Raw genomic sequence first — 14,857 nt, 5'->3', positions numbered from 1 at the left:
GGGGGCCTCGGGAGGGGAGCCGTGCCCAGCCCAAGAATTCTGTTTTGACGCATTCTGCTCCCGGCGACTTCCTGCCGGTGGGCAAGCCCGAGCCGTGAGCTCAGTGGCCCCCCCTCCCCGTTCTTCCCCCGAGAACCCCGGCAGTGTGGGAACCTCCACGCGAGCCGCCTCGGGAAGTCAGTGCTCTCCACGGCCGCTGCCTCTCCCGCCCTCGCCGGCCCGGGGCGTGTTTCCCCTGGCATCTGCCTCGGGCAGAGTGAGGTGCGGGCCAGCCCTGACCTCCCAGGGGCCCGCCCCCAACGCGCACACCCACGGGAGGGGCCAGGTGGTTGCTCCTGGGACCCTGCCCTCCTCTTTCCTGCTGCCCAGCCCAGCCCTGCCCACCCCCGCACGCTCACAGGCACACAGGGCACACTCGCTCACACACGGCACACTCACACACTCATAGGCACACTCACTCATAGACACACTCACACATGCTTACGGTATACTCATACTCATACACACGCACACTCACATACACTCACATGTGAACATGTGAACATACTAGTATATACACACATATATACTATACATGCATACACACATATACATGCTCGTGTACACATGCACATCCACACACATGCATGTACACTCACACACGTGTGTATGAACATCATTACACTTAGATATGTGTGTACACAATCATGCAGATTCATATGCATACTCATACATGTATGTACACAATCACACATGTACGTGCACATACATGCATGTACATGCATGTACACCCCTGCATATATGCACAAAACACATGCATACACACTTAAACATGTGTATACACAGTCATGCACACTCAGACATGTATGCACACACACTCAGACATTTGTATACACGGTCATGTATGCACACACTCAAGCACAAACTCTCACAAGTGTATGCACACAGTCACAGACATGTACAAACATGTATGCATGCTCATACACTCACACACATGCATGCACACAATTCATACTCTCAGACATGTGTATGCCCACAGCCATATACACACATGTGCACAACACTCACACACATGTAGACACGTGCATGCACACATATACTCACACACATGTATGCACATGATCACATGTATGCACACTCACGCTGGGAGGGCAATCCCTCCCTCTCTCCCACTGCCAGTTCAGACCATCTAGGACCCGGGCAGCTTTGAGAAGTCTGGGGGCAGTGCGGGCTACTGTGTGCTGCGTGATTATGAGGCCCTTTCTCTCTCTGTCACACTTGTCATTTGGGCTGCCAGCCCAGATCGCTTGTTTGCTTGGCCGCCTGCTACGAAGCAAGAGGGGAAGAAGGGGGCCGGGCAGGGTGGGGGAGAGGGAGGCGGGGGAGCACTTGGAGGACCAGGGGTAGCAGCTGGGAGGTCGGGGCCTGGGCTCCGTGTGGCTCCTGGTGGGGAGGGCCCTTGAGCTGATGGAGAAACAAGGGTGAGGGGCTGCCAGTTTTTCCCAAGCCCCACAGCCCCCTCCCAGGGCTGTCCCTGAGAAGCCTCCACCCTGCAGGGGGCTGGCCTGGCCTTGGCTACAGTGTCCTTGCGCAGAGCCCCGGCTCTCCTTGGTTCCGGAAGGTCTGTGGGCGTGGCCTGAGGCCTGGGGGTGTGGCCGAGAGACCTTTAGGACCCCGGGGGCCCTGGGAAGAGCCTCCCCTGCCCCCACCCGAGATGACTGGCCCACTGGCCGAGGGTGGGTGGGGCTCCTGCCTGGGCCCGCGGGGCTGACCAGCCGAGTGGTGGGAACACCCGAGGGTTGGCCAACTGTCAGGACGAAGGCTGCCTGCTGGCCCCTTTGTGGCCTCTTCCTGCCCAGGGTCTCCACGGCTCTTTGTTTCTGCCTGGCCAGCGCCCGCCCTCTGTGTGTCTTCCTGGCCTGCTGTGGGATGGCCTGGAAATGTCCAGCCGGGGCCCTCAACCACCCCCCCTTGGGCATCGGGGTGCCCAAGTTCAATGGAAGTCCCCACTGCTGCAGAGCGGGTGTGCTGGTGTTCCCGGGGGCCCACACTCAGTGCTCGCTCCGTCTGGGCCATCGGGGTGGGGGGTCAGGAGAGGCGGGGCGTAGTGGAGGGAGATGGGGAGAGATATACCGGGGCAGGGGGCGGGGAGGCCGGGCCGGCCCGGCTGGGGCTTTGGAGATCCCCAGTGCCAACCTCGTGCGAGCCCGAGTCCCTTCCTGGGTCTCCAGGGAGCTCTCGCACCTGGGATGGAAAATCCCCGCTGGGCCTCACCCAGCTGGCGGTGCTGGTGGTGTTGGCGCCCCCAACTGGGGATCCCCCTGCCCAGCCCACACTTTCCTGCTGGGTGGGGCCAGGGAGCCGGGGACAGGTTCAACGTGAGAGTCTCGTTGCTGTGTTCTGCAGGGCCTGCATGCACGCGTCTCGCTGTCCTTTCCCCTCCCGCTCTGCAGAGCTCCGAGTCCAGCCTTCCCGAGGGCTTCCGGGAGGCGGTGGGGGGTTGGGGCTTGTCTGGCACGCTGCATCTGCCATTCCTGCCCAGCCCCCCTGGCTCCCAAGGCTGGTTGCCCTGCTGAGCTCTGCCCCCATTCTGTCCTTCTTGGAGGGGCAACCACAACGGGCTTTTAGGAAGGGGCTTGGCGGGAGGAGGGACGAGGGGAGGGGGAGGGGGATGGCAGGAAAGTGGTGGGGGAGGGGGGGCAAGCGGACTCATCAGGCCCCTGGCAGGCACGCTCGCCCCCTCCCTCCCAGCCCTTCCTCTCGTTCTGCGGGGGGGGGGGTCCAAGAAGCCCCCCTCCCCGCTGCTGGCCTTCGACTCCAGCGTTTCTTCCTCTTCCGAGACCCCGGTGGCCTGCTGCTCGGGCAAAGTCGGGGAAACAGCCCAACTCAGCTTCTGAAACAAAAGAAAGCAGCCCTAGCTAGCCTTCCGAGCCTCCACCCTCAGTGCAGCCAGAGGTGGGCTGCGCGGACACCCCCACCCACCGGCACCCATCTCTGGATGGAGAGAAGTAGAGAACTTATTCTGATTCCAGAGTGAACCCACATTTGCTTGTGGGATATTTGCTTGGGTGCCGCGTCCGCTCAGGGTTTACTGGTGGTAGTGCTCAGGGATCACTCCAGGCAGTGCTCTGGGGGCCCTATGGGGTGTGGGGGATCAAGCCAGGCTCAGCAGCATTTCAGACAACACCTTAACCTCTGTATTCTCTCACCAGCCTTCTAGGGGGTATTTTTATCTGGCTCTGGCTGTAGCACTGGCCCCAGGAATACTTCTGCTTAGGGAGCTGCTCAGAATTTACTCTGAGGGGCCTGGCCCACCCCAGGTCTTTTTCTCTGGGGGGTAGGGTGCTCACACCCATCAATGCACAGGAGTTACTCCTGGCTCTGCACTCAGGAATTACTCATGGCGGTGCTTGGGGGACTATTTGGGATGCTGGGAATCGAACCCAAGTCAACTGTGTGCAAGGCAAACGCCCTACCCGCTGTGCTATCGCTCCAGCCTCCCCCCCCCTCCACTTCACTCTCTCCTTTTTCTTTTCTCTTCTCTTCTTCTATTTCCTTTTTCTTTCTTTTTTTGTTTTTGCATGGGAGGAGTTTACGGGAGCACAGCTGGCGGTGCTCCGGGCTCACTCCCGGCTCTGCTCGGAGGACCGTATGGGGTGTCAGGGATTGAGCCCGGGTTGGCCGTGTGAAAGGCAAGCGCTGTGCCCACTGTCCTATCACTCCAGCTCCTCTCTCCTCTTCTGATCCCTTGGCTCGGCCCCTTTCTCCGTTCCACCCAGCTTGGCTCTGAGACTGGTTCTGGACTCCCTGACGCCTTCTCGGGGGCAGGAGTGTGTTGGGGGATCTACCTGGGGTCGGCTTCCTCGAGGAGCCCGAGGGCTGGTGGGGTGGGCGTGGGGTGGGCATGGGGGTTAGGAGCCCCCCCCCAGCCATAGGCTATGAGTGTGGTTTGGGGAACAGAATCCGGCTGCATCCCCTTCCTCCCTGGCTCAAGCTGTCCAGCTGCCCAGGGTCTCTGCCTTCTCCCGGTGGCCCCTCCCGAGGGGCTGGGACTCCCCGGCACAGTGCCCAGCTCCTGGCTCTGCTGACCCTCCCGTCCCACGGTCCCTGTCTGTGCATTTGTTTGGTCACACCCAGTGGTGCTCAGGACCTGCTCCTGGCTCTGTGCTCAGGGCTCACTCAGGGGAGTGTCTGGGATGCTGGGGATCGAACCCAGGACAGCCGAGTGCAAGACAAGCGCCCTCCTCACTGTTCTGTCGCTCTGACCCCCACTGCCCTGTAGCATTTGCTCAGACCCCTGGGGCCTAGCTGCTTTCCGAAGCCTGCGCAGGGGGTTTGCTGGACTGCCCAGCCACTGTCGCAGGGGGAGAGTGCTGCCAGGTTCTGGGGTCCGGGGAGTGTCCTAGAGGAGGAGGCTGGCTGCTCCTGACTCTCTCCCTGGGCACTGCCTAAAGAGCACCCTCCCACCCCCCCAGTCCCTTTCTCCATTTGGGGTTCAAACTTCTGGGGGGGTGGTGGAGGTCACCTTTTGCTCCCTGGGCTTCCAGAGCCCATCCTTGGCGCAGAAATGGGGGGTGGCTGAGTTGAGGCTGCCAGGCCAGAGCTGAGTGGACACTGCGGAGGGACTCAGCCAAGGGTGGACCTGGGGCGGGTGGTCTCGGATTCTCCCCCTGCCACCTGCAATCCTGGTGGGAAACAGAAGCCCTGCGCCCCTCCCACCCACCCACCCAGGGATTAAGTGACTTAGGCGGGCAGGGAAGGAAGAGAAACCTGGTTTTCTGGGGGTCACCTCAGGGTCCCAGTGGGCAGGTGTGCAGGAAGCACGGGAAGCGGAGACCCCCCTCCCGCTGCTCAGGCAGGGCTGCCGGGGGCTCCGAGGCTGCTCCTGAGCCCCCTCCTCCCGCGGGGAGACCGCGGTGCTCCTTGGGGCGGCATCGCCGGCTGGCGGTGACTCAACCTGGTTAGTTATTAGAGGTCCTGCCTCAGCGCCTGCGTTTCTCTTCCTCTTTTTCCAGGAAGTCCCACACACAGGCACCTCGGGGCAGTACTGTGGGCTGGGCTGGAGGACTCCGGGGCGGGGGGACGACTCCGGGGGGGACTCACCCTAATGCCAGCTCACCCTCTGCTCCCACCAGGCTCCTCCGAGGACCTGAAGTTCTGCGTGCTGTACCTGGCGGAGGTGAGTCCCGAGGCCGGGCGCCTGGGGCCAGGCAGAGACGGGCTCTGGGGCTGGGCGGGGGCCAGGGCCGGGCCTGCCTCTCCCTCTTAAAGAAGGGCAGTGGGCCGTGCACCGACTCTGAGGGGCTGAGGGGGGCTGTGCGTCTGGTGTGGAGGGGGGTTGCCTGACAGCCCCACATCACCCGTCTTTCTTTAGCTCCTTTCCCAGAGAGTTCCCAGGTTCTATCTATTGGTTTGTTGTATGTTGGGGCCAGAACCTGGCAGTGTTCAGAGCTGACTCCTGGCTCTGTGCTCAGGACTGACTCCTGGCTCTGTGCTCAGGGAACCCTATATGGTACACCTCAACTTTTTTTTTCTTTTTGTATCACATCCAGCATTGCACAGGGATTACTCCTGGTTCATGCACTCAGGAATTACTCCTGGCGGTGCTCAGGGGACCATATAGGATGCTGGGAATCGAACTTGGGTTGGCCGCATGCAAGGCAAATGCCCTACCTGCTGTACTATCGCTCCAGCCCTCAGCACCTCTAATTTTTTTAGATGCCCCCCTACCCCACCTTCCCATAGCTGGTGTGGTTATTGCAATGACAAGGTCGGGCATAGTGTGTACTCAACCTGGGTGCTCGCCGGGGTCTGTCCTCCCTGAGTGGCAGTGCTAACGCACATTCTGGCTGTCGTTGAGGTGCGCACACACACACACACACACACACACACACACACACACACACACACACACTCACACACACTCACACGTACGCTCAGGGGTGCATGCCTGGCTACAGTATTTGCATCTCGTCCTTCTAGCAGTAGTGCTCGCCGTGGGGGGTGGGGGGTCGCACCCTTGCGAGGGGCAGGGGTCCCCCACACACCTGGGCGTGCTGCAGCTGGAGATTTTGCTTGTGGGGTGCTGAGAGAGTGGCGCTGCCGGGCTCACACAGCAGAGCTGCGGGGGTGAGGGGGATGGCTCTTGGCTCCGGGGGGCAGCCTCGGGGATCAGAGGCACAACCTCACGCCTGCGAAACAGTCGCAGCCCCCAGCCAGCTCCGGCTCCCCGCCCTGCTCCTCTTGTTCCCGCCTCTTCGTTCATCATCTTCCAGGAAGCCGCCCCGTCGGGAGCCCCTCAAGGGTTCTTCTAGTCCCTGTTCCGGGGACCCTGAAGCTCGTGTTCTCTGCCGGGCCCGCCCCGGAAAGTGGTGCTGGGGGAAGCCTGGGGTGTCCGTGTCTGGGGCGGGAGTGAGTGCCTCCTGGGGCTGGGAGCAGCCCCATTCGTTCGGGTTCGAGCGGAAGCTCCGATGGACAGTACTTTGCCTCCGCTGAGCAATTAGATAAACCATTTACTGCTGGATGCAGTTGGGGAGATAAAATACCATTAAATCAATGGTTTCATGGGGGGGGGGCGGTTTGGGGGCGTGAAAAGTGGAGCGAGCAGAGCCATCTAATTTCTGTTCCTCGTTCGGTGCATGCTCTGCCCCGAGCCTGGGGTCTCTGCTAAGGCGGGTGGGGGGTGCTTTCTGCTCCAGGCACTCATCACACCCGCTCCTGCCTTCTGCTTCCGGGCCAGGCGCTCTTGCCCCAAACCCGGGAGCCTGTCTTGGGGGCGAGGGAGTGTCGTGTGCAGCTGAGAAGCGGTCCTCCATTCCTGACTAGGAGAAGAGGGGCAGGGGGTCCCCCCTGGGGTGGACAGACCCTGCAAGGGAGGAGACAGAGCTGGCGAGACGGAACTCCTGGGGATGGTTGAGGGCTCTGTAGGGCCGTGACCTGGTCAGAGCTGAGCGAGGGACGCTGGCTGCCCACGTGGCCCAGAGGCCCTGTGTGTGTGTGTATGGGGGGGTCACCCCCAACTATTCTAATTTCTATCAGTCCGTGCCGTCGGGCCACAGGACGTCGCTAGCCCTTTGGGGCTATCATGGGAGAATGGGGAGGCGGGTGGGGAGGAGCCGGAGGGCACAGCCCCTTCTGCCTTGGGGGGTCCCCCTGGCTCGGCCTGAAATCTTGTTCCGGGTCCTGGAAGGCCAGGCCAGCAGCCCGACAAGCTGAGTGCGTCTTTCCCAGCGCCGGGCACTTCTGCTCGCCGGAAGCTTCCGGGGAGCAGGGCAGTGCTTGGCCCTGCGGGGCGCCATGGAGTATTGATCCAGCGGGTGGGGGCTGCGGCTTTTCTTCCTGTCGGTGCCCGGTGCCCGGTGCCCGGCGAGGGGCTTCACGAGGTATCGAGGTGCCCCAGTCAGGCAATCCTTTCTCTCCCGGCTTTCTCTTTTCTCTTGGGCTAGTGTTTGTTTGGGGGTGCACAGGGACCACTCCCGTACCCCCGGCGCTGTGCTTGGGGGTCACCCCTTTGTGGTGTTCAGGGCGACCCTGTGGCACTGGGGCTTACACCCAGGCCCCCCCATAGGCAAAATCTGCTGTCTGCTCCGCCCGTGGAGTGGGCTGTCTCTCGGCTCTGTGAGGAGGGGGCGGCGGGGCCCTGCCCGCTCCCCAGCCTCAGACAGGCCTAACTCAGAGGCCCGGGGACCCTGTGCAGACCCCAGGCCCGCGGCTCCTCCAGGACCGTGGCCAGCGGTTTTCCCAGGTTGCCTAGAAGGCAAGTGGTCCCCCCAAAAGAAGGCAGGGCTGGAGAGACGAATCAGAGCAGGCGTTCCACGGCACCCAGAAAGCCCGGTCAGGCCGGAGGCAGTAACTCCGAGGCACCCCGGCAGGGGAGCCCTGGTGGGCATAACTTAAACCACCCTTGGCCCCCTCGGGGTCTTTGCTGTCCCAGTCCAGTGCCCCTCAGTCCCCGCAAAGCCACTCAGCAGCCTGTAGCCCCCGACTGGCTTCAGAGCCGTCGCCCCAGCCCGGGAAGGGTCTTCGGAAGGGGCAGCGGAGAAGGCTGAGCACCGAGGGCGGCAGCAAGGAAGGGGTTCGAGAGAAGCCTCCCCCCCAGGAACACAAGGGCGCAGAGACCCAGAGCAGGCACAGGGCCACCACGCCTGGGGCCTGTAGCAGCGCCCCGAGTGCCTCCGGGGGAACAGCCATAACCCCCGAAAAACGCTGCTTTAGGGGACTGAGGTGTCAAGGGGGGGAGAGGGGAGAGATGGGCAAAGGGAGCTCTGGACCCCTCTGAGGACCTGGACCCAGAAGCCAACGCCACTGATCTAAGAATCTGGCTTTGGTGTTTTTTTTTTTTTTTCATGAATCACCGTGAGATACAGTTAACAGACTTTCGTGAGTACATTTCAGTCATACAATGATGAGTACCTATCCCTCCACCGGTGCCCATTCTCCACCACCAGTGTTCCCAGTATCCCTCCGGCCACCTCCCCCATCCCCCCTTCCCCCGCTGTAGACCCCCCACCTCCCACCTCTGTGGCAGGCACATTCCCTCTTACTTTCTCTGTCCTTTTGGGTGTTAATGTTTGCAAGACGGGAACTAAGTGGCCATCCTGTTTGGCCCATAGTCTGCTTTCAGCACACGTCTCCCATCCCGAGCGAGCCCTCCGAGCGTCATTTACTCCGTGGTCCTTTCTCTAGCTCAGCTGCCTTTTCACTTTGGTGTTTGGGGAGGGGGTGTGGGGAGGCATCTGGCCCTGGACGTGCGTCTGAGCTGGCCTTGACCTGTCTGAGTCCTCTCCGAGGGCCCCGCCGTGGCGGCCGGCCCTGATGGTCTCCGTGAGTGCCCCGGCCAGGATGTTGTCACGGAGAGATGGGTGCGAGTCGGTGAGAACCGTGCCCAGACACTTAGTGCCGCCGGGCTAGTGCTTGGCGGGCCGCAGCGGGGGGCAGCTGAGCTGGGAGCCAGCCTGGTGGCGGCAGTGCTGGTGGTGGTAGGGGGGGCGACAGAGCTCTCAGAGTCACTTACTCTCCATTAGGCGCCGCGCCCCGGCGGGACAGAGATCCCCGAGGGAACGCTAAGAGGGCCCACGGGCGTCAGCAGTTACACGGGTTCCGGGGGGAGCCCTGCTTTGGCCTCTCGGCGCCTGGCCCACCCGACGTTTCTCTCCCTGAGCCTGAGCTTTCTCATCTGGAGGGACAGTGGGAGCCGCGTCTCCCCCAACTCCCCCCACCCCCGCTCCCCAGGGTCACATCCGGAGAACTGGGTTTCAAAGAGAACCTTTGCCAAGCCCCAACAGACGGGTCTTATTGATTTTATTTCCCCCTGTGTTTCCAAAGATGACGTTAATTCCGGAGCCGGGCACGGTGGGTGGGGAGGGGCGCTGGGCTTTCCGGTGGGAGGGGCGGGGGGGCTTCAGGTTTCCCGGATCTGTGCTGCGGCACCTGGGCCAAGCCGAGAGCACCCCAGGCCATGCTGTGGGGCGGCCCGGCCTGCCAGGTCCTGGTCTTGGCATCCGGCCGGGAGGGTGCGGGCCCTGGGCCCCAGCGCTGAGGTGGTTCTGTGGGGTCCCGAGTGGAGGAGGAGAGATGGTTCACAGGCAGGGCCCGAGAAATAGGTGAAGGGGTGGGGTGCGGGGGGGGGCGGGGATGTGACGGGGAAGCACTGGTTCAGGCAGATGGAGACAGTTGGCCTTTCCACCAGGTGGGCACTGGCGCTCTCTCCCTCTCTCCCCACTCTCCTCTCTCCCCTCTCTCTCCCTCTCTCTCCCTTTCTCTTCTCTCTCTCCTCTCCTCCCTCTCTCCCACTCTCCCTCTCTCCCTCTCTCCCCACTCTCCTCTCTCTCTCCCTCTCTCCCCACTCTCCTCTCTCCTCTCTCTCTCTCTCTCCCTCTCTCTCCTCTCTCCTCTCCTCCCTCTCTCCCTCTCTCCCCACTCCTCTCTCCCTCTCTCCCTCTCTCCCCACTCTCCTCTCTCCTCTCTCTCTCCCTTTCTCTCCTCTCTCTTCTCTCCCCCTCTCCTCTCTCTCCCCACTCTGCTCTCTCCTCTCTCCCCTCTCTCTCCCTCTCTCCCTTTCTCTCCTCTCTCCCCTCTCCTCCCTCTCTCCCCACTCTCCTCTCTCCTCTCTCATCCTCTCTCCTCTCTTTCATCCTCTCTGCCTCTCTCCTCTCTTCCTCTCTCTTCTCTCCTCTTTCTCCCTCTCTCCTCTCTTTCATCTTCTTTTTCTTTCTCCCCTCTCTCCCTCTCTCTCTCCTCTCTTTCCTCTCCTTTCTCTCTCATCCTCTCTCCCCTCTCTCTCCTCTCTCTCATGCTCTCTCCCACTCTTCCACTCTCTCGTCTCTCTCCTCTCTCTTCTCTCCTCTCCCCTCCCTCTCCCCCTCCCTCTCCCTCTCCTTTTCCCTCTCCCTCTCCTTCTCCCTCTCTCTCCCTCTCTCCTCTCTCTTCTCTCCCCCCTCTCCTCTCTCTTTCATCCTCTCTCCCTCTCTCCTCTCTTCCTCTCTCTTCTCTCCCCTTTCTCCCTCTCTCTCCTCTCTCTTTCATCCTCTCTTTCTCTTTCTCCCCTCTCTCCCTCTCTCTCCTCTCTTTTCTCTCCTCTTTCTCTCTCATCCTCTCTCTCCCCTCTCTCCTCTCTCTCATGCTCTCTCCCACTCTCTCTTGTTTCTCTCCTCTCCTCTTCTCTCCTCTCCCTCTCTCTCTCCTTCTCTCTCTCCCTCCCCCTCCCCCTCCCTCTCCTTCTCTCTCTCCCCCTCCCTCTCTCTCTCTCTCCCTCTCCCTCTCTCCCTCTCCCTCTCTCTCTCCCCCCCCTCTCTCTCTCCTCTCTCTCTCTCTCCCTCTCTCTCTCCCCCCCCCCTTGCTGACCCAGCCTGTGAAACTCCTCTTGAGAGAGTTTGGCGAGCAAAGGCCTTCCCGGATGTCGCCCATCCCAGCCAGCAGTCTCTGCACGGACCCAGCCCAGGTTTAACTCCCGGGCCCGGGGTGCTGTCCTGAACATCCCCCACCAAGGGCGGCCGCGCCCCAGCCCTGTACACGGCTGCTGAGGGTGACCCATGCTGTGGCCAGGCCGGCGGAGAAACAGGACTTCCCGGAGCCTGGGGCCGGGGGATGCAGGGCAGGCAGGGCTGGGCTTGTGGCTCTCAGGAGGACGGAGACCACCGCAGCTGCTCACAGGGGCCTTCCAGGGTGGGACACAGCCGCGGGGCACCGTGGGGCACCGTGAGGCGGGGGTCTCAGGGTCCCGCTGCCCATGTGGCGTGGGGTGCTCCTGCTGCTTGTCCGAGGGGCCCCAGGGGCACGTGCTGGGCAGAGCTGGGCAGAAAGCGTCCCCGAACCCTGTGACCCGTCGGCCGGCACTGAGGCTCTCTGGGTTTGGTTTGGTTTGGCCTGTGTGGGTTTTTATTTGGGGGGGGGGTCAGGGGCTCGCCCAGCACTCAGGGGACCTGTGCAGGTGATGGGGGGTCTCGCCGGGAAGGTTCACTGCAGTGCAGCTCAAGGCCAGCAAGGCTGGGGCCAGTGGGGGCACACCTGGTGCTGCTTGGTGTGTGGGCGGTGTGGGGGGGGCGGGGTCCATGAAGTGCCCCCAGTAGAACTCTGGGTGTGCCTGTCAGTTCCCTGAGCTGTCCCTGCAGTTCTTTTTCCGAGGTGCTGGTACTTTGCCGGCCTACCAGTGGCCCCGACAAGGAGGGTAACGCCAGGGTCTGGGGGTGGGGCTTCCTGGGTCTGGGTCTGGGGGTGGGGTCTCCCCAGATCTAGGGGTGGGGCCTCCCCGGGTCTGAGGGTCTGTGCAGGTGTTTTTCCTCACCCTCCCCTTGAGTTCCCTCTCTGTGGCTCACTGGGGATGCGACCCCAGGGGTACCCCCTGACTTTTCCATGAAAAAGGCAAAGCAGCCTCCACACTCTCGCCTCTTCATGGACGGGGAGAGAACCAGAACCGGCAGATTCCGAGAGGGCTCAGGACATGGCTGGGGAAGTGCTTTTAGAAGCAGATAATGACATAAAAGGACTATTACCACCACCACCTCCCCACCCTTCACAGCAGGAAGTCAGGAAGCAGTCGGGGGTCCAGGGGGAAGGGGTTTGTGGTACAGGTGGGCGAGGGACCCCCCCCACCCCTAGGATGGCCCGAATCAGTGCCACAGCCTGTCCTGGCAGGGGCAGTGACAGGGGGCAGAGGGCACTCAGGCCTGCTCCTACATGGCCCCCCTGGGGAGTTCTGGGAAGGGGACAAGCCTACACTAAGTGGGAGTCACAGGGTTTGCAGGATGTCCCTCCACCCACACCCACACCATTAGGCCTGGGCATGGCCGCCTTCCGTCTCCCACTGAGGTTTGTACTGATGACTTCCGGAAGATTCCATGCAGCGCAGAAGTGGCCGACACCCTGGGAATGCCACAGGGGAGGGAGGACGCTGGGCCCAGAGGGGTGGCACCCCAAGGGCTGCCTTGGATCCCCGGAGTGGAAAATATCCCCAAGTGATGTCAGCTCCCCCCCAACCCCCCCCCCCACCACACACACACACACACACACACACACACACACCCCTCACCCTGCTCACAGCCTTTGATCTGATCTTCTTCTGCAGTGAGCAGTTTCTTTTGGGTGGGTGAGCTGGGGACAATTCAAGCAGTGCTGGCTGGATGCGGGGGCGGCTGGGATCCCCTCCTGGTGGCTCTTAGCTCACTGGGCCGGGGTGCTCCCCGTGGGCAGGGGGTCTCTAGGCTCACGGCTGTTGGTGACCACAGCCGGCGCCTTCACCCTGGCACCCCGGGGAGTGATTTCTCCCGAGCCTTTTCCTTGCGGCCTGCCTCCTGGCTCAGTCTTCCCTGTGAGAAGCCCCTCGCTGGCCTGGGGAGACCGCCGAGAGGGCTGGAGCCCCGGGAAGCCCCCCAAACAGAGACAGAGCGGGAAGGCCTGCCCCAGGGAGGAGCTCAGGTCTCTGTGACTCCCCCCCCCCCCCCCCCCGCCGCATCTCGCCGTAGCCCTGAGTCTCCCGGGGAGCCTGGCGGGGCCTCCCTTGCTCCGAGAGGCCGCGGCTGGGCCTGCCATCCCGCTTGACCTGTCTCCTGAGGTCAGCAGCTGGGAAGGCTCACAGCTGGGATGCTGCCCAGGCCTGCCCCGGCGTGGGACGAGGTTGGCCTGGCGGGGTACGTGGTCTTCCTCCCGGTCCCCGCTGGCTCCCGCGCTGAGCTCATCTCACGGCAGCTCTGGGGGGGGTGGGGGGGACAGAATCAGATTCCAGCAGCATCAGGAGGCACTCGCAGCCCCCGATGGCTGAGGCCGGGAGGTGGAGGCCGGCCAGCGAAGGGCATCTGTTTGGCACCTCTTCCCCTCCGCGCCTGTACCTCTGGCTGCTGTCGGGCGTCTCCCTGGCTGCCCGTGGCCCCTGGGGAGGGGACCTGTGCCTGGATTTGACCACCTCCCCCCCCAATCCCTCCGGGGAGCCCTCGCTTAGCCAGGACCCTGCTGGCCGAGCTCTGCTTGGGGCGCCAATGAGAAAGGCGTCTCTAGAACTTTCTAGCCAAGCTGGGGAGTCCAGAGAGACTGCAGTCCCCAACAAGGCTGAAGAGTCACTGAAACGGAAGCAGAGGGGGCGGGAGGGGGTGCAGTGGTTAGGTGCATGCCTAGCTTGTGCCAAACCTGTTTTTTTTTTTTTTTTTTTTTTTTTTTTTTGCTTTTTGGGTCACACCCTGCAATGCACAAAGGTTACTCCTGGCTCTGCACTCAGGAATTACTCCTGGCGGTGCTCAGGGGACCATATGGGATGCTGGGAATCAGGTCGGCCCCCTGCAAGGCAAACGCCCTCCCTGCTGTGCTATCGCTCCAGCCCCCAAACCTGGGTTTGATTCTTGGTGCCACTTGGTCCCGCTGAGCACCACCAGCAGCTGTGGCTCTGGAGCCCTCTCCCCCCCCTCTACCCCCCCATCCCACCCCCGCCACCAGCACTGCCAGGTGTGGCCACAAGCACAGCTGGGGTGGGGGTGCAGGGATGCTAGAAATCCACATCGTGTCCCGGGCCTTTGCACTGAACCACCCACCTGGCTGGCAGAGACTCGCCGGCGTGAGGGCCTAAGCCCCCTCTGAGAGACCAGCCCCCCGCCATGAATAAATGATGGGCACGAGAGCAGGCTCGAAGGGACCGAGCGTCCCTGGTCAGTCTGGCGGGAGCAGCAGGACTTCCCACCAAGGACCCGGCAAAGGGTCCTGAATTGCTTCTAGGTCCCTCCAATCGGGAGGGTCCCCCCGACCCCCCCACCCGACCTTGGCCTTGTGATCGGATGCATCACCACAAAGTGGGGGGGGCAGAGACCCAGGCCCTCAGGTTTCCCGTTACCCCCCCCCACACCCCTGCACACACACATCCACCCCAACTGCTGCTTTGTGCTGCCTGTCCCGGGGGTGACCTCATCTCTCCTGACCCAGGGCTCTCTGCTCTCTGCTCCCCACCCCTGGACACGGGACTCAGCTGGCCATCTGGTCCCCCACCGAGCCGGCTTTCCCGCCCCTCCAGCTGCCTCGATGCCACCAGGGATTAGCATGCATTTGTGGCTTTTAGTGGACCCACCCCTCCCGGGGGTGGCGGTGGCAGTGGCGGGCGGCAGCCTCACCCTCACACACACACACACAGACACACACACACACACAGACACACACACCCTGGAGAGTTCCGAGATGGGCTGGGGCCTGGGAGCCCCCGGAGCGGGGGCGCAGCGCTGACCGGCCTCTCTCCCTCTGCCCTGACGTCAGAAGGCGGAGTGCTTATTCACGTTGGAGGCGCACTCACGGGAGCAGAAGAAGAGGGGTGTGCTGGTGCCTGGCAGAGAACATCGCCAAGCAGCAACAGCTGGCCGCGCCCCTGCACAGCAAGGTAAGGAAGAGTCTGGCCAGCGGCCGCAGCCCC

The 14,857-nt window shown here is 62.5% G+C and overlaps 1 protein-coding gene across 1 annotated transcript in view; it reads left to right on the top strand.

Annotated features, from left to right (window-relative positions):
• LOC101541401 (regulator of G protein signaling 3) overlaps positions 1-14,857 on the top strand; it is a 75,718-nt gene that overhangs the window by 55,790 nt on the left and 5,071 nt on the right. Inside the window, 3 exon segments of the mRNA XM_055139753.1 lie at positions 5,115-5,158; positions 14,704-14,757; positions 14,759-14,824. Of these exon segments, the coding sequence (XP_054995728.1) occupies positions 5,115-5,158; positions 14,704-14,757; positions 14,759-14,824 (164 nt within the window).

This window comes from Sorex araneus, chromosome 1 (assembly GCF_027595985.1).
Source record: "Sorex araneus isolate mSorAra2 chromosome 1, mSorAra2.pri, whole genome shotgun sequence".
NCBI classification, from domain to species: Eukaryota; Metazoa; Chordata; class Mammalia; order Eulipotyphla; family Soricidae; genus Sorex; species Sorex araneus.
Note: the sequence above shows the minus strand (reverse complement) of the source record. Positions and strands in the feature narration are given on the sequence as shown.